Source organism: Diprion similis, chromosome 10 (genome assembly GCF_021155765.1).
Source record: "Diprion similis isolate iyDipSimi1 chromosome 10, iyDipSimi1.1, whole genome shotgun sequence".
Lineage (NCBI taxonomy): Eukaryota > Metazoa > Arthropoda > Insecta > Hymenoptera > Diprionidae > Diprion > Diprion similis.
The window spans coordinates 15,737,081-15,756,023 of record NC_060114.1 but is presented as its reverse complement, the minus strand read 5'-3'; the positions used below and the strand labels follow the sequence as shown (position 1 = coordinate 15,756,023).

The 18,943-nt window shown below is 36.7% G+C and overlaps 1 protein-coding gene across 1 annotated transcript in view; it reads right to left on the bottom strand.

Moving 5' to 3' along the window:
- The window catches only part of LOC124411793 (semaphorin-1A-like), a 134,650-nt gene that overhangs the window by 22,660 nt on the left and 93,047 nt on the right, over positions 1–18,943 (bottom strand). Inside the window, exon 5 of the mRNA XM_046891231.1 lies at positions 3,408–3,578. Within this exon, the coding sequence (XP_046747187.1) occupies positions 3,408–3,578 (171 nt within the window). The remainder of the gene's footprint in view (positions 1–3,407; positions 3,579–18,943) is intronic.

Sequence of the window (18,943 nt, the reverse complement as noted above, 5' to 3'; positions counted from 1 at the left end):
CCGAAAAATGGCTAGACGTACAAGCTACTCACAGAAAAAAAACCAAAGAACCAAAAAAATAACGACAATTTTTACTATTACTCAGAAAATATCTCTAGGATCCCACAGCTAACGGTGGGCTCCTAGGGACATTTTTCGACATTCGCGATTGACATTGCGTCGACTGCTCAATGAGGTGGTAACTCTCAGAACTTTCTTCACGGACACACGGTATAAAAAAGTGAGAAAGAGTCCGTATCATACATGCATAAATACTTCCTCCACGTTTCTCGGTTAGTTCTCACTTCGTAAATACACGCATATATATATATATACACACAGTACGTTTAAGTTGGCTACCCTTGTAACTTCATATTTATATATATATATACATATATATATGCGTCAGGCGTAGGTGTATCCGTTACGTGATGTAGTGCAGAGTTTAACACAGAGGCGGAGAGCGTGGTGGGAATATTTATACCTTTAACAGACTGGTCGACGCGTGAGGGTGTTTTTGCATTTTTCTGCTTTCTCTTTTTTCTCTCTTCTTTTGTTTCTCTTTATCTCCCGAAATTCCTCCCGTCTTTCACCCCACAGGGTTAAAATGCGCCGCGGTGCCGCAGCAGCATCGTGGCTAAGGTGCACACGCATGGAGACGGTGATATAGCCAGCGACGGGGGGGGGGGGGGGGGGGAGGGGGGTTGAGAACGTAGGTCGAAACGTGCAAGCCAACGGTGAGTTACAGCGGGCACGAATCTTATCGGTCCCAGCGGCTCCCTAAATCATCCGAGACGCGGGAGCTCCGGCAGACTAATGGACCCTGAGGGGTGGTTCACCCCGCGTCGCGAAGCCTCCCCCTTGTCCCCCTTTTCGCCCCGTGGGTTCAGACCGCAGATTATTTTTCGCTCGCCGTTCTTTATCGGGATGAAGAGAGGCCGCCCCCACGGCGACACGATCATCCCTTAAGCCGAGTCACTCGCCCCTGGATCATCCGGCTACGCAACCCCTACGGGAATCGAATTTTCTTGAGGCATCTACCGTATATCGGCACGTTTCACCCTGACCGCTGGTCATTCTTAGCTCTTTTTATGTCCGCCGCCTTTTTCGCGCCGGGGATGATATTTTTATGCCGCTTGTTTACCTCTTTATTACATATACAGTTTGTTTTCCGGATTTTTGTGTTCCCGATTTTCTTACACCAAAGAACCACGTCTTCATCTTGATTCTTAGGAAAACTATATTAATTTAACGATCGAAAAATATGTTGAAATGAAATTGCATCTGTGAGGATAAGGAAACGGAAAATATTTTAAAAAATTTCTTACTTAAATCTTACACATTTCAAAATAGCTTCATGCTAGATGAAACTGATTTTTGGCCTTGCTGCACGTGCAGAAAGCATTAAGATCTATACGACCGTGCATTTAACTTGCGATTGATTTTTTTTTATTATTATTATTCGATCAATATCGACGGAATTTGCGGATAGTTGAGGCAATTTTATCATGTGGATCATTATTTTACATACCATTTGGAATTTGACAAGAATTTTTCATCGTTTCTGAACCGAAAATTGCGGCCATTTTTACTCTGAAGAAGAAAATAAAGCAACTTCTTGCAAAATCTTCAAAGCAGGTGACCTCGCGAGGTTCAAGAAAGCTTCGCTTTGCTTTCTTGTTCGTATACGGTGAGCTTTTTTTCATTCATTTTACAGGCCACGTCTAGGAAGCCTTTAAAACGTGTCTTTTTCCTCGCGTCAGAGCAGCGAAACGATAGAGAACTCTGAATACACTGTCAGTCCGATGCACTCTCATAAAAGGAATTGCTACGTATATTGCACATTCGGAGGAAGTTTTTTGTGAAGAAATTTTTATGAAAGCACGAGCGTTAAAAATGTGATAAAAAATAATTTAGAAAATTAATTAATTAACTTCAGTCTAGATAATTAGCGCGTGAGATTCGCTTCCTTCCTGACAATAAAAAAAGGGGAACGAAATTTGAAATAACCGTCGTTGAATTCAGCAACTTTCCGACATCTTTGCAAATTCATTTCTTCGAATATATAGACATATAAGTGACTTTCCTTTCGCAGGTGAAGTACGAAATGACCGAGGATAGTTATGGCGGGAGCAAACCTAACCTACATAACTTCGTAGCCTCACTGACCTGAGCGAGCAATCTATACGAAATCATCTCTGCTGCGGGGTAGCAGCAGCAGCAGCCAGACGTCCGACAGACGAAGCAAACTCAAGCTGGTTCAGATCTTAGATACCTGCCAACGAACCTGAGAGGCGTTTGGAGTGGCGCCAACAGAATCGTGGCACAATCTCCCTGCCCACATCTATAACCTAATGCCTCTGTCCCCCGTGTGCATTTGCCGCGCGAACTCAAAGGGTGTCTTGCAATATTTGGAAGTCGTGACGCGTTCCGCTGTTTCAGCGAATCTGCAACCTCCTTTGTAGAACGACACTTCGACCGCGTCCGGGGTGGAAAAGTTTGCAAAGCGGTTGGAAAATGTGTTTGTGTTTCGGTGTTTTCTCAAAGTTTATGCAGGGTGGCTCGATATTTCCCCCGTCTAAATTTGCCGCAGGGTTGAATCCCGGGTCAGCGGAATCGCGTTGGAAAATTTTCCCAAGTTTCGTACTACGACGCAGGAATGGGTGCCAGGATGGCGTCGCGTAGCGTAGAAGAAAGAACTCTTGAGAAACTATTCTCCATTATTTTTCCACAAAAGTTGTAGGTATGTACAAGCATTGGAATCCGCGGAGTCGAGGGCAAGAAATTTGCCATACTTCGATACATGGACCGAGTTTTCGTCACGGCCTCAACAGACTTCCGACGAATGCTGCTGCGAGCTGTTGAAGTTGTTGGAAACCGAAGACCGGAACTCACAGATTGTTTATTTCTTGAGAAGTATTAACTAACTCCGCCGCGAGTTCAGCCGGTAAATGTTTCCAAGCTTATTCTGCGCACTTGGTTTAAAAGTTTCGGTACGTCGCACAATTCTCACGTTTGTATATTTCCAGCTCAAACGAAGTGGTGTTGAGATAAGAAAGAAACATGAGATCCTTCTTCTACCATAACGTGACTTTTCTTACGTTCCACGTTGAAGCTGACGTTGAGACGAATCCAATGAGCCCTCGTTCATCAATTTTGGACCAGTCGTTCCCGAGATATCGTTGAATGAAATGACAGCGTCAGGCGAGTACGCCGAGCGTCGGGCGAATGACGCGCTAATAGCGCAGTGAACGCGCTACTGGAGAACTTTGAAATGGAATATCTCCGGAACAACTTGTCGGAAATCGATCATCGGTGGCTCGTTGGATTCGTCTCGACGTCAGCCAGGACGTGAACATCGAATGGAAGAGTTTCTCGAAAAATTGTTAATATTTTTTGGGATAAAACCGTCTCGAAATTCGACTCACCTGAAAACCGAAGTGCATGCACTGAGGGTTGTAGGCGTTGGTACCGCAGGCGATGAACTTGTCTGGACTGTACCTGCCGAATACCCGTACATAATTTTGACACTCGTCTTCGCTGCGCCCCTTCAGATAACAGAGGTCTCGGTGCGTGTCACTGCTGGGCCACTGCACTCTCTGTAACAGAAAAATAAATATATGATTAAGAAAACAGTGTGCATTGAGAAATAAAATTCTGAATTCAAAGATAGTGCGTCGATCTTTATCACGTTTGTTTTATCCTTTAAGAAAATTAGTCTGCATCTATTTTTTACCCCTTTTATCAATACTTTCCAATGAAGGGATTGTCTGAGGTGTTGAAAAATTGTACTCGACGAGGAAACCCAGGGAGAGATGAGTGTTCGTTGTTTTGGGACAATCTGGGGCCAAATCGCTCGCGGTTTCGGGCTCGTGCATGATCGGGGTGCACATTTTCCTCAGATATCTTTCACCACCCAGTATACATTCGCGATATTAGGTATACATGCAGACAGAGGTAGGAAAGCGACTTTTTGTCGTCATTTGAATAACCGTACGGTCTCGCTGCGGGGATATAGAGGTTCCTACTCGCCGGCTTGTTGCCGAGAGCTTTCAAGAGAGAGAGAGAGAGAGAGGAAAGTTCTACCGCGAGCAAAATCGTCCTGAATATTCATCCCGTGATTCGATTGCGCGGTTTTGAGCTTCCGGTGCCGTTTCTCCTCCTCGACAGTACAACCAGGTTGGTTTAGGTGTAGTCCCTGTATATGCCTGAAGGTAATCCGTCTATAAATCGATTTATCACCGACGTTTATCTGGCATAACGCAATTGAATAATATCGTCGATATCACTGAGGGCCTTACTGATATCCTTCTTCCACGGCGTTTAAGCCGCTTTTCATTTTTACCTCCGGAGAAAGAGAAAAAGCAATCCTACCGCATGCTTGAAACGGAAATTCTGCTTTTTGGTAATATACGTTTGATTTTGTAATTCGAGCGGTTTGAACATGAAACCTTAGGGCAGGTATATAATGACTTTGGATCGTTTGAACTGATCGAGTTTTTTTTTTTTTTTTGGATATTGACATCGTAGGTACTCATCCAGTGAAATGAAAACGAAGTACAATCTTCGGTACGGAAACAATTTTCATTCCTGGATTTTGGGCAGCTAGTTTTTTTTTTTTGGTAAAAACGAACATTCGTCAAAGAGAAGTCACGGATTTTGAAAAACTGTCACTTATATTTTTTCAGTTTAATTCGTTTTAACAATCAATTATTTCAATTTACTCCGAATTGAATCACGCAACTTTTCTCAACCTCGTCAGTTAAATATATCTTCATAACTTCTCGCAGACTCTTTCACCAAGACCGAGATTAAAAAGTGTTTTGAACTGGCTTACTAACTTGTGTAGATCAGTTGAGTTAAACGTTGCGAAAAGCTCTTGTGCCGGAAACTTTGTTTCTACTGATCTGAGAATTGCCACCCTCTCGACTCGCGAAAAATTATATCATATGATCAACTCCCGCGAACTTTAGCGGGTTTGTCGTGTCTTCCAAAAGTTTAAAAAGCAAAGCGACGATTCGTTAAGAGTCGGATTAAATTTTACCGTCGGACGATTTGATTTATATACGCAAAATTTTCAATTCAACAGAATCATGTTCACCCGATGTAAGTATGCTATGTATATTTTTCTCGTCTCGTAATTATAATTATTATAAAAAAAAAAAAAAAAGTTCAACGCGTATGATATATTTCTATACATGTATAATATAACGCGTGAAACATTCCGATTCGTTCGGGGTGAAATAAAAGTAATAAAATAAATCAAAAAAACACGAGAGTTGAGGTGAAACAAAAATTTCAATTATATTCTCATTTTTTTTTTTTTTTTTTATATTCATTCAAATCAAACCCCCTCCCCCTCCCCTTCGTCCGATTATTATCATTATTGTTATTTTCGTTTGTAAATACTTTCGCGCGAGTTCAAATAAAACATATTTCCTGTTAGAACTTGATTTCGATAAATGTGGAGTAAAAAAAATGACGCAATAAAAATTTAAAAAACCGTCAAATACGTCGTTTTTTTTTCTACTCCGCTTGTACGAATAATCGATTAAGTGTATAACAAGTTGTCGAAAAGCCTCGCGAGTCGTCGACTTTGTTGTCTCAATTTCTCAACCCAAGTTCACACAATAAGGGCGTATCGCAAAAGCGTTGCGATAAATTATCGCCGATAGTATCGCTTGCGTATTCCGGTCTGCGAGGGTCAAAGGGTTAATTTGGGGTCGATTCGCTGTTCCGTTTGGTCCGTATGTTGTTGTTCACCGTTCTCTTTCCACCCCTCTTATTATACCTACAACAACTATTCTCCACCCTCCTCAGCAGCTGTGATTCGTTGCACGAGTGCCGAGTATATAGGTACAAGGGTATAAATACCTATATATATATATATATTAGGGTAGCGCAAAAAATCGACTGTTTTTTTTTTTTGAGTCTCGTGTAACAAAATGTTAGTTTTTGATGTTTCAAGAGCCCACTCCAAAAGACAGCTCAAAAGAAAAAAATTTTAAGAGGTCGCTCCAAATTTTTGAAAATGTCAAAAATAGTCAAAAAATTAAATTAAAAAAATTATATTTTCAGTATTTTGTTTGATTTTTGATTCACGTCGTGGTGTATTGTTATCGATTCTTTCTTACTGAATAAAAAAAAAAAAAAAAATGTATAAAATTTTAATATGAATATCAAAAGGTCGCTCGAAAAAATCTAAAGAAATGCACCAAAAAAATTGAAAAAAAATTATGAGCGACCTTTCAAAATTCGAATTTTGAACTGAAACTTTAGGAAGCTTATTTTTTTTTTTTTTTTGTCTACAAAATTATACCGTAACGAGAAAAAAAATTAAAAAAAAAAAAAAAAAAAAAAAAATCGATTTTTGACGATTTCTGACGTTTTAAAAATTTGGAGCGACCTCTTAAAAATTTTTTTTTTAACTGTCCTTTGGAGTGGGCTCTGAAAACATCAAAAACTAACATTTTGTCACACGAGACTCAAAATAAAAAAAAATAGTCGGTTTATTTTCGCCACCCTAATACATATACACACACATATATATATACATATATATATATATATATAAAAACTCGCGAGAACATTTTGTAGGTCCATTAAAGAAGCCGTCAAAGACACGCGATGCAAGAACTTATACGTCCGATTACTTAGGCCCGCAATCATGCCTTGCCTTATGCCTTGTATATTGATCGTTCTCAGGGTAGTTCGATGAACGGAAATCTAATTCAATAATAACAGGCCTCTGTTCCCACCTTGCCTTTCACCCTAGAAGCTCGCTTAGATTGTATATATATATATATACATGTGTGTGTGTGTGTGTGTGTGTATGTATGGTACATGCTAGTACAGATAGAACACGATTATTTCGGGACGACTTCTGGGTATATTGAAATTTGAATAATTGGACTGAAGGGTAATCGGATATTTCTGTTCTGTTCTTGGGTACCTACATCTATGAGGGTCGCATACGTACCGAGGACAGTTAAAAATCGAGTAATTTTTTTCTCGAGGGACGTTAATATGTTAGAATAGAAAATAATACCGCGGACGCAGTTTTTTTCTTGGTTCATTACACCAATGAGGAAAATAAAAATGCAATTGATACTTAAACGAACGATATATTTTTCTACGTTATACGTTATACGGCATTATAGGTGAGAAAAAATTAATAATTAATTTCAATACATTGAATATAATGTAAGAAAGAAAAAGTTGAATGCTTGAAAAATTGATTTTTTTTGGTTGTTTTTTGTTCATTACTTACAAGGAACGTCAGTTTGGAATCCCCGTCTGATTTCGTCGAGACTCAAGTATGTTGTAGAAAATTAAAAACTAAGATACACGTATTTTTTTTCTTCGTCTCTGGAAAAACGGTTTAAAGGAGTGAAAACCATCCCCAAAAATGGAAACTTAACGGGGTGATTTCTCGATGCGCTTGATGGATTTGAATGAAACCAACGCTCGAGTTTTTCTATTCGTTAAAAAAAAACATTTCAATGTTGATTTCATTCAAATACATGAAGCGCTTCGAGAAATCACCCCGTTGAGTGTAAATATTTGAGGCTCGTTTTCACCCCTTTAAACCGTTTTTCCGCAGATAAAAAAAATACGTGTCTCTTATTTTTCAATGTTCTACAAAATACATGAGTCTCAAAGAAATCAGAGGGGGACACCAAACTGATTTTTCTTGTTAAAGGATCAAACGTACGTTTAACATTTGACTGTTTGTCTTCCAAGTGTGAAAAATATAACAATTTCTTACCAAGAAACCTTCAACGATAAAATAAATGGGAGCTCATTTCTCCGCGAATATTTTGCAGAACCCGGTAAGTAAGAAACAAAACTGTAAGTAATTAGCTACGCTATATATATATATATAATTTAACCAGTAATAACCAGTTTTATGTAAACATTTTTTCCCATCGAATATAACGAGGGGCAATTAGATACGAGCAAGACAGAGAGTTTCTCTTCTGCGCACCAATTAATTACGACGTGAAAAAAGCGATATTAAATTAAAGAAAAATAAACCTTCCGCGTAATATTTTTCCTTCTCTTCGTCTGCCTTAATTTTTCATTCATTCATTACCGCTCCTCTCACAACTCGCATATATCGAGTTAATAATTATATGCACAGACTGCACTTGTAAGGCGAAAAGAGGAAGCAAACGGGACACCCTTTGGGTGTCTCGTGAAAGTGGTCGATACCCACTCAAGTTCCCCTCGAACGCGTGCGGCAGAAACGAGAATGGGGGTGGGAATAGCGTCGGGGGTGGGGGTGGTGCGTTAAGTGCTGCGCGTTACCGCGAGCCAGAGTAATCATGCCTTCTGCCCGATTGAACCTACCTACCTACCCACCCATCTCTCTCATGTCAGATTTTCATCTGTCTTTTCCACCTATCTACCCTTTCAGGCCCGGCATATTCTCTCCTTTCCGCCTGACCCTCTCGCCGTTCGTTTAATTATATGACAGGCATGCCCATGGAGTGCGCAAGAGGAGGAGATTTTTTTTTTTGGGGGGGGGGTTTCGTCAAATAATCGATATTTCACGTGGGTACGGAATTACGAATAGAAAAGTTGGAGAATACTTTTTGAGGGAATTATAAATAATTATTTTGTACGGAGGTGAATAAGTGTTGGTTTTGTAAATTTTAAAGGTTTGGCGCTTTTTGCGGATTAATATTTACGCCGACGGAATGTCTGAATATAGGCGCTGTGGAGCAATTTTGAAAAATCTGGATTCATGGGGTTTTCAGAACGCTCATCACGAATCTGAACTCGAAATTTCAGAATTCATTTGGCGGATTTAGTATGGTTACGTATAGAGTGACTTTTTAGAGTTTTGTCCGCCATATTGAATCCGCCATCTTGAAGTGATAGAATTCGATTTCAGAATTCTAATCATTGATCCCAAAAATCCTTTGACAGAGTCTTTTCTCAGGATTCGATCATATTTGAAATTTTTGTCCGCCATATTGAATCCGCCATCTTGAAGTGTTAAAATTCGATTTTAGAATTCTGATCAGCGACCCCAAAAATCTTTGGACAGATTCTTTTCTCCGGATTCGATGAAATTTGAAATTTTTGTCCGCCTTATTGGATCCGCCATTTTGAATTGTTAGAATTCGATTTTGGAATTCTAATCAGCGGTCCCAAGAATCCTTGGACAGAGTTTTTTTTGGCGAATTCGATCTGACTTGAAATTTTTTTCCACCATATTGGATCTGGCATCTTGGAGTGTTAAAATTCGGTTTCAGATTCGAAAAAATTTATAACTTGTGTCAAACATGTACATACGTGTGGCGGGATAACTTTTTCGAAACTGAATTATTCCTTCAATTGTCACAATTTTTTTCAATCAATTTGTTTCTAACAATAATAATTCACGTTATACAGCAATAATTAGACTTGAGTATTGAAAAGTTGTCTGAATATATTAAAAATGGATGTAAAATTGTGATCTTTGAGAATAGAATATTCTTCAGCATCTATTTCTTTCTGATCTCCGTGTATAGTTTAGGTTTAAACGGTGAAACAGCGTTATAGAACAGTAAGAAGGTTGAATTTCGTAACGTTAACGTAACGATGCAATTTTCAGAAAAGCGGTTACTTCGGAACTTGGTTGGAAATTGGTTGAAATTCAGTAAACCGTAATGAAGCGGAACGTAATATCTCACGTTCCAAAAACTTGGGCCCTCAAAGTCATTGTAAAGTTAAAAGTTGGCGATTCTTTTCCTCTTCAAAGTTTCGTTTCGCTAACGTTGCAAACTTGAACTTCCTGAACTTCCTGAACTTCGTGAACTCCAAGGAAAAACTTTTATCGTAATTGAATAAAATTGAAAATCAATCTCTAATCCGTGCTGATTGATTTCATAGAATATTCTTTTACACGGTGAAAAAGTATATCGCAAAATGAGTAATTGTTCGGTGCAAATTAAGCTCCTTTGTTCTCTCCCGTTGAAATGATCCTTCGAAAATTCATTCGAGCAGCATCTATATATCCATAGAAATAGGAATAAAATCTCTGGTATCATTCAAAGATTTTCTCATCTTTCGGCGCAGTTATCTCGCCGAGTTTTCGCGCTTTTTAGGTTAAGCTTAAGATATTCTCCCGAAACCGACGGGGGATTCGAGCCGAACTGATTGTCTAGTCTGTAAGTGAGACACGTTCCGGCTTTAATCCGTTGCACAGTTCGATTATTACAAGCCCGCTAATAGCCGGATACCGAAGTAGTACGAGTCAAGTCAGGTCGGCCACCTCGAGGCCGTCAAGGATAAGAAAAAGTTCCGTACTAAAGAGTATAAAAAGAGAGATAAAGAGAAAGAGAGATAAAGAGAGAGAGAGAGAGAAGAAAAAATCAAACAAGAAGTAGAGAAAGAAAAAAGAAGAAGACCGGCGTAGCTTTCCGGGTATTTTTATCAAACTTACAGCGCTCCAAATTTGGACCTCAAAAAGTTATCGAAACGAAAAGTACAAGACGGAAAAACAGAACTATCAGTACTCGGCAGTGAAAAAGTATTGAAAGAAAAATTCGAGAAAAAAAAAAGAAAAAAAAACTTATTTTCAAATTAATTTATATAAAGTGGTTCAAAACCATAATCGTTTGTTAATAAAAAGTAATAGGGGAGGAAAAGTTTATTCGATCAAATTTCAAATTTTCGTCCGCCATATTGGATCCATCCGTAAAGTTTTTCAATAACATTTAGGTTAGCTTAGGTTAGGTTAAGTTAAGTTAGGTTAGGTTAGGTTAGGTTAGGTTAGGTTAGGCGGATCAGACGGAACGAACAAGAAGAAGAAGAGAGAGAAGATACGAGAGTAAGTATTTAAGAAAATAGTATAGCTTAAATAGCAGCTTTCCGATACGTTACAGATACATTTTCATTCTCCGCGGCGTCCGTCCCTCGCGTATATCGCCCGAGGATTGTATATGTATATTTGAAATCTTTTGTCGAGGAAAAGTAAGGCGAAATGGAGATAAGGCAGCGCGCTCGGCTCGTTCTCTTATATGTTATTTAAATTGGAAAACGATAAATCGATTCGATGCCAGAGTAGAGCCGTATATATATATATATATATATATATATATATGTGTGTATATATGTATATTTATATATATGTATATACCGATTAAATTTTCACTCGAACCAGAGATTGGTATACACGCCAGTTCGAAAAGTCAATCTCTATATAAGTTAATTCACACTTTACGATCTGCACCGAGTCGCAGAGGATTCGAGAGTGAATAGAAGAAAAAATATCCGTATAAATATCCCACGAATATGAATTCAGTATGACACCCTCGATTTTTCAAGTCCATGCAACTTTGCCAAAAATGTAGCGACGAGAGTGAAAAAAAAAAAAAAAAAAAAATAGGAAAACTATTTTCGAACCAATTCACGGGGCGAGCGGCGGGGGGGAGGGGGGGGGGTGTAGGACTCTGTAATTAGTGTTTGTATATGGGGCATTCCACATTTAACCGAGCGGCGATTACTTTGAAAATTTTTTTTCGTGACACCGATTTTGTTTCAGTTAATTTGCCGACATAAAAAGACATACGTATTTCTTTGAAAAAAAATTATTTTCCAACCCCTTCCGTTCCAACATCTTTTAAGGTTTTTTTTTTTTTTTTTTTTTTTTTTCATAGCAAGTATCACATTCGCTAAAAACTACATCAAAAATCACAACTTCTAATTGCTATCTTATTATGGGCAAATCAGTTTTAGATTTTTTCGATTTGGCACGAAACTGTGAAAAATGTGTTTTTTGTTCGTAAAAAAAGGAATAAGTAAAATATCGTATTAAAAAGTGATTTCGACTATCAGCGCTCACCGCACAAATCTCTTAAAAAAAAAAAAAATCATAATCGCAATAATCGAAAGATGAAAATTTCTGCGAGGAAAACCGGGACATTCTAGTTTTCTCAAGAAATATGAAACACGTCACGTTTCGTAAGAGAGTACAATAACAGATTGTGGGATTCGATGATCGATGACCGATTTTCTATGAGAAACAGATCGCGGATCGCGTGTGGAAAGCAAAAAGTCACTCGGAATTATCTCGCGCGTTTCTCGTCGCGGTAACCGAGCGTTAAAAATTACGGTAGGACCTCTGTTGGAATGAAAAGGGGAATCAAAAAAAAACAAAAAAAAAAAAAAGTATACAGGAAAAAAAGGAGAAGAGGGAAGAAAAAAAAAAAACTTGCAAAAGAACCCGAAGCTGGCGAAATGAAAAACAAACATTGTTCGCAAAAAAATTTACGGGGATAAACGATAAAAGATAAAAGTCGGGGAAAATTTCTTGCGTAAACTCTCGTCTCTCTCTCTCTCTCTCTCTCTCTCTCTCTCTCTCTCTCTCTCTCCCTCTCTCTATAATCTATCTTATGCCCGCGCAATCCTTCTCAGCAACTTTTTGTTCACCTCTACTCCGCAGCCTCTGTATATAAACAATTCTTGGTAGAAACTATCGTTCCAATCCATTCGCGAGCGTGTTTGTGTGCTGAGATAATCGACCGATCAATAATCACCGCCATCTCTCTCATTCTCGATTAGTGTATTTGTATATGAGGTATTCCATCCCAAGTGTGTAAACCCGTGACCCTCACCCTCTCGGATTTTTTTTATTTTTTTTTTATATGATCGCATTGAGCCTAAAAGATACCCTCATATTTTTTTTAGATTTTTTCAAACATCCCTTATTTCAAGGAAAAAAATTTAAAAAAAAAAAAAAAAAACGCCATTTTTTTTAAATCTGAAAAAATTCTCAAAAAACCGTGATAACATATAAAAATTTTCAAGCTATCACCCGTAGTGGGCAGATTTTTTTTAATGTGTTTTACAAGCTATTAACGTTCACAAAATTTCAAAAAATTCTCGAATAGCTCACCTTGAGCAGATATTGAATTATTTCGGTACTCAAAATGAATTTTATATTATCAATTATGAATTTTGTATTCATTTTGAGTACCGAAATAATTCAATATCTGCTCAAGGTGAGCTATTTGAGAATTTTTTTGGAATTTTGTGAAGGTTAATAGCTCGTAAAACACATTAAAAAAAATCTGCCCACTACGGGTGATAGCTTGAAAATTTTTATATGTTATCACGGTTTTTTGAGAATTTTTTCAGATTTTAAAAGAATGGCGTTTTTTTTTTTTTTTTGAAAAAAAATTTTTTCTCGAAATAAGAGATGTTTGAAAAAATCTAAAAAAAAAAATATGAGGGTGTCTTTTAGACTCAAGGCAATAATATAAAAAAAAAAATTAAAAAAATCCGTGAGGGTGAGGGTCACGGATTTACACACTTGGGATGGAATACCTCATATATATATATATATATATATATGTATGTGTAATATGAATTCGACACCGATGAGAACGTCAGACGCTGTTATCGATAAAACTGAATAAATGATCATGAATGACGCGTGAAAAGCGTTTTAGACATACATATATATATATATATATACTGTATATACGTTAGGGGTTGGCCGAGAAAAAATGAATACTTTTATTTTTCGTTAGCCACCGTGAAATTGTCGTTCAAGATAACGAAAAAAAAAAATTCTGTAACAGCCTGAGCTCTCAATCTTAATACTTAAGAGGCTCCGATTTGAGATTTTTTTTTTTTTTTTTTTTTTTTTTGGGGAATTTTATAAATCGACAACGGATCAGCGTATCGTAAATAGCAATACATATTTTTGCGGGAAATTCAACGATCTAAAAAAAAGGTCTACGGCGATTTTTTCGTAAGTCGACTGGTTCAAAAGTTGACGAGTATATAAATTTTGTACAATACAGTTTACGTTTGAAATTTATTTCTTGTCAAGTGATCGGAAATTTCTGAAAAATTTCGACGGTTCGGAAAATTTTTCAATTTTTTTAACCAGTATTTCGTAGTGGAAATGAAAAAAAAAAAAAAAAAAAAAAAAACGTGAAATTTGACGTAATTAATTATTAACCTTGAATAAATTTTGAAGCGATAGATTTACGAAAAAAACGTTCAAGAGACCTTTTTTTATAGATCGTTAAATTTCATAAAAAAATAATATGTATTGCTATTTACGATACGTCAATCCGATGTTGAGTAATAAAATTCAACAAGCCTTGAATCACGACTACAAGGACTTTTTGGGTACGTATAAAGAGTACTAAAATCAGACCTGAGAGGATCGACGAGGGAAAGAGACTCTAATTTCTGGGTAACCTAATCAAAGGTGCCAAGAGGATACCATTTGAGAGGAGAACGAGTAGCTGCTGCTGCTGCTGCTGCTGCAAACTAGTCGATATATCTTACACGCACGAAAAATCTCGCGAAAAACGAAGGAAAAAAAATCAAGCATGGTAGAGGAAAAAAAAGAAAAGAAAGGAAATGAAGAGAAAGAAAAGAAGCAAATATAGGCAGGGGGGGGGGGGGAGGAGGACGAACGAGAGGAGGACGAAAAGTTTTCTCACAGTTTTGCCTGACGTGTTTAGGTGCTATATATATATATATATATAAGTGAAAGAGATAAAGAGAAAGAGAGAGTAAATGAGAAATGAAGGAAAAATTTTTAACATACAATAAGATGAGAAAATAATTAGATAAAGTCGCAAAATAATATAAAATAAAAATTGAGTAAAATCGTGAGAACTGTGTTGAGTGTTTATAAATCGGAAAAAAAAAATCGATCGATCGGTGGATCAACGTGCTGTTGAAAATTATTAACAGTAATAGATATATATGTATATACCTACAGGTAAAAATACGGGATATATAATGTTGTCATAATCGGTGAGTGATTGTGCAATCACGCGAGAATATGATAAAATGAATTTCGAACGTGTATATGTATAAAAAAGTAAATGAGATGTGAACGATTGAAGTCGGGGACGAAGACGTTATTAAAAAAAAAAAGCAACAAAATTCCGATTTTTAAATAATCGTCCGGAGGTTTATCAGAACGTTGATAACGAATTGAAATTCATTCTATATATATATATAATGTATATAGAATCGTTACACAATACACGGAAAATTGTCAGGACAAAAACAGGAAGAACCGATTTAATGTTAAGCTCGCAAAATTTCCGACTACGAAGTTAATTCACGGTTCTATTTTTCCGCCCCCCCCCCCCCCCCCCGCTACCCCCACGCGCCCCCCACTTCCCGTTCGTTCACTGAATATTAATATTCAATTAAAAGATAAAGCCAAAGTTGGAAAGAGGAAACACGATTCCGCATCAAGGCATAAAACTAAGCATATATATATATATATATGTATATATGAACAAGAGCATTAGCAAAGGTGTTGAAACGAAGAGGTAAAAGTTGAGCAGGCATGTAAAAAGGTGTGCAAAAATTATTAATTGAAACAATAATAGGTATATAGTATATATAATATAAAGTTTCCTATCATTTCATGATAAATCTACACTTTTAAAAGTTATTTATTAAAGTCAAAATGTATTTAAGGAACTTGAATAACTTTTGAAAGACGTTTTTTTTTTTTTTTTTTTTTTTTAGATCGTTCTATTCCCTACAAAAAATACATTCCGGTCTTATCGGTATACTAATGCGTTGACGAGTTATAAAATTCCTAAGTTTCGAAAAAAAAAAAAAAAAAAAAAAAAAAAATTTCCCCCACGTTATTAAAATTGGAAATAATATAGAAAACCGCGATGAGGCAACTATAAGAATATTAACATTCAGAGATGAAACTTGGACAGTATCTCTTTTTCGTTATTTCAAACAATAATTTCGGTTTGAATTTTGAGAAGAAAAAAAAAAAATATCTATCTATCTCTATACATATATATATATATATATATATATTATATATATACATGCCGAAGTTAATAGTGGAGGGTAGAGGTGATCTGGAGAGTCGCTCATAATTCTGATTACCTTCTATTCTTATTAATGACTAATTTAATTGTAGCAGCGGGTATACATATATATATAGGTGCGTGGAGATTTCGAGACCCTCTGATAGGTTCTTCACGCTCGAGCCTCAGACGCTTACTGAGCTCTCTCGTCCCTCGACTTCCCCAAAGTAAACTCTAGGATTAAAGTTCAGATACCCCCCCCCCCCTCCCCCGCCCCTCCCCCTCCCTACATTACAAAGATCGGAACTTAATATCAATAATTCTGAGGTCTAATTGAAAACAAAAATAGTACGAGCGTTGGGAGCGTCAGACGCTGAAGACGCTATTACAATATATATACAAATAATCTAATAAAATTGATAAAAATTGTTGTTATTGAAAAAAAAAAAAAAAAAAAAAAGAAAGAAACGCGCAAAAATAAGGAAGAAGGGAAAAAAGTTCGAAGAGAGAGAAAGAGAGAGAGAGAAACGCAGAGTTGAGATAAGAATTGTGGCGGTGCGTGAAAAGGAAAGAGAAGGAAAGGGTCCTACGCAGCAGGACCAATTTTCGAGGGTACGTCGCGGGATTGATTTACAGTGATTTCTTTAATCGCCCGAGGCGAACGAATATATATATATATATATACACATAAGGTGTAGGTACATCTCATCCCGCGACCTCGGTGGGTTTTATTTTTAGCCAAATCAGCGGCGGCAGTCAGCGCGATGAAACAAATCACTCCTATAAATTTCAATTTCAACGACGCGTATAATAATTTGACGAGATTCATCATTTCTTAGGAGATCTTCAATTAATTATTTTTCTTCGTCTTATTCCAATTTAAAAATATCATCTATATTTCATTCATCCAAACCTGCAGCAGCTATTCAGGATATTGTTATTAGAGTTTTATAGATGAAGCTTGATCTGTCAGAATTTCAGGTAAATAAAATAAACGGAAATTAATAAATTAAAACGAATAATCAGTATTACGAAATGACCTTTCTGCCGATAAAACTATTCCGCCATTATACTTTTTTCTCAACCGACTAAACAATACCGGAAATTATGATCTAAGAAAAAAAAACATCATCTCAATATCTTCGATTTGTCATTGTTAATGTTACTATTGTTATTTTTGCCGTCATTGTCAATGTTATTATCATTATCACAACTGTATTTTCCCTAGTATATATAACGGAGGTGGCACCTCAACACTTAATCACTACACAATTATTGCCATACCTATTCAGAACGAGCGTTGAAATCGTTCTGATCGTGAATCAGTCGCTCGTTACGAGATCTTAAATAGAGAAGTGGATAGGCTAGAAGAGGAGAAAAAAGAAGAAGAGAAGAAAAGAGAAGAGAAAAGATCTCCGGATAACTCTTAGCGGTCGTTGATTGCTCCATGTCCGTTCGTTTAGTCCCGATGTCCTCTTTTCCTCCTCAATTTTCCCCTTTCCTTTCCTTACTTTATTCTATTTTATTTTTATCGATTTTTTTTCTTCCTTGCCCGAGCTCGCCGCCGATCAAAAATACAGGGAGATTATCGAGCCTTAGCCTCGGAGGCTTCTATATGTATATCGGCTATCCGATGTCACACCGAGGCAGCACCGTGCCGCTCTGATTCCTTCCTCGTTCACTGCAAGACCGATTTCGCCCCGCCCAGACATGTAGATTAGCTAGACTGTAATATCCTGACCCCGGGGCGCAGGATTCTCGGATCCCTTTTTCTACTGCGGTTGTTGTTTTCATCATAGCCACAATTTTTCACTCACCTTTTTCTTTTTTTCTTTTTTTTTCAATTCACCTTAAATTTTTTTCAATACAACCAGCTCATATAATACGGTTAAGGTTTTCGACACCCTTATCCTTATCCTTATCCTTATCCTTGTCCTTATCCTTATCCTTATCCTTATCCTTATCCTTATCCTTATCCTTATCCTTATCCTTACCCCCGTCCTTATCCTTATTATTATATTATTCAGAAAGAATGGGTAAAACCGTATCAGAAATTTTTAATTCTATATTATTACTATTGTTATTACAGCTGAAGACGTTAATGATTTTTTTTTATACACAGTCATCTGCGGAATTCAAAAGATTTTATAGATTTGTTTTCTATTGAAATCATATCAGAGGAATTTTACGCGAGTTTATCAGAGGAATTTAAAATTCACTGAAAATTTCGATTTAAGGAAAATACAATTCAAAATACTTGTGGGATTATAAAACTGTATAGATTTAGCGAGATTTAGAGTTATGGTCTTAAGGTTAAAATAAAAATTCTGGATCAGTAATCATTGGTAGTAATGAGAAATCATTCAGGATTTCACAAAAATCTCTTTATAATCTTGAGAAATTTTATGCAATTTTTGAAATCGTATGTGAAATCGCTCAATCGAATAAAAATTTATTTGTAAAGTATAAAATCTGGTAATGACTCGATAAAATGTGAGTAATCATGAAATATTTTAATCACGGTATAATTTTTTTTCTCAGTGAAGCACCTCTCGGTGGAAAATTCCTCTGTTATATCCACATGTAAATCTAGATTTAATTCTAGTTCGTTGCGAAATAGCCTGCGTTTTGCACGTGGATTATACGGTTCATGCGGCATGATTATGCATTTGTCCGTTATTCTATGCACGATTTTGCTATTTATCTATACTATGTAGAGCCCGAATGCCGAATGCCGAATGGCCGAGAATATCGCCGCAGTCAGGAAGTGAAAGGCTTTGCACGCTACTGCAGAATTCGCCCAAGTCATTTGTACCTACGTGCATTATGCATTGCACACATAAACAATATAATTCATTATAGGAATAGAGTATATTTTATCGACATATCAATGATATGAATTAATAATTCATATTTATATTTTGTATTAATGACTTAATCGAATTGAAAAGGTTTTCGCGAATTTCTTACCCATTTTCGAATTCATATTTGGAATAAGAATTCTGTCCGAAATTTTGTAAATCTTTCGCGATTTTCGGTTAAAAAAATTTAGCAAGGTAAAAATAAAAAAGTACATTTGCAAAAATTTACAGCACTTTATTTATCCTCGTATAATCATAAGATTAAAAAAAATTCACAAGTTTCGAAAAAATTAC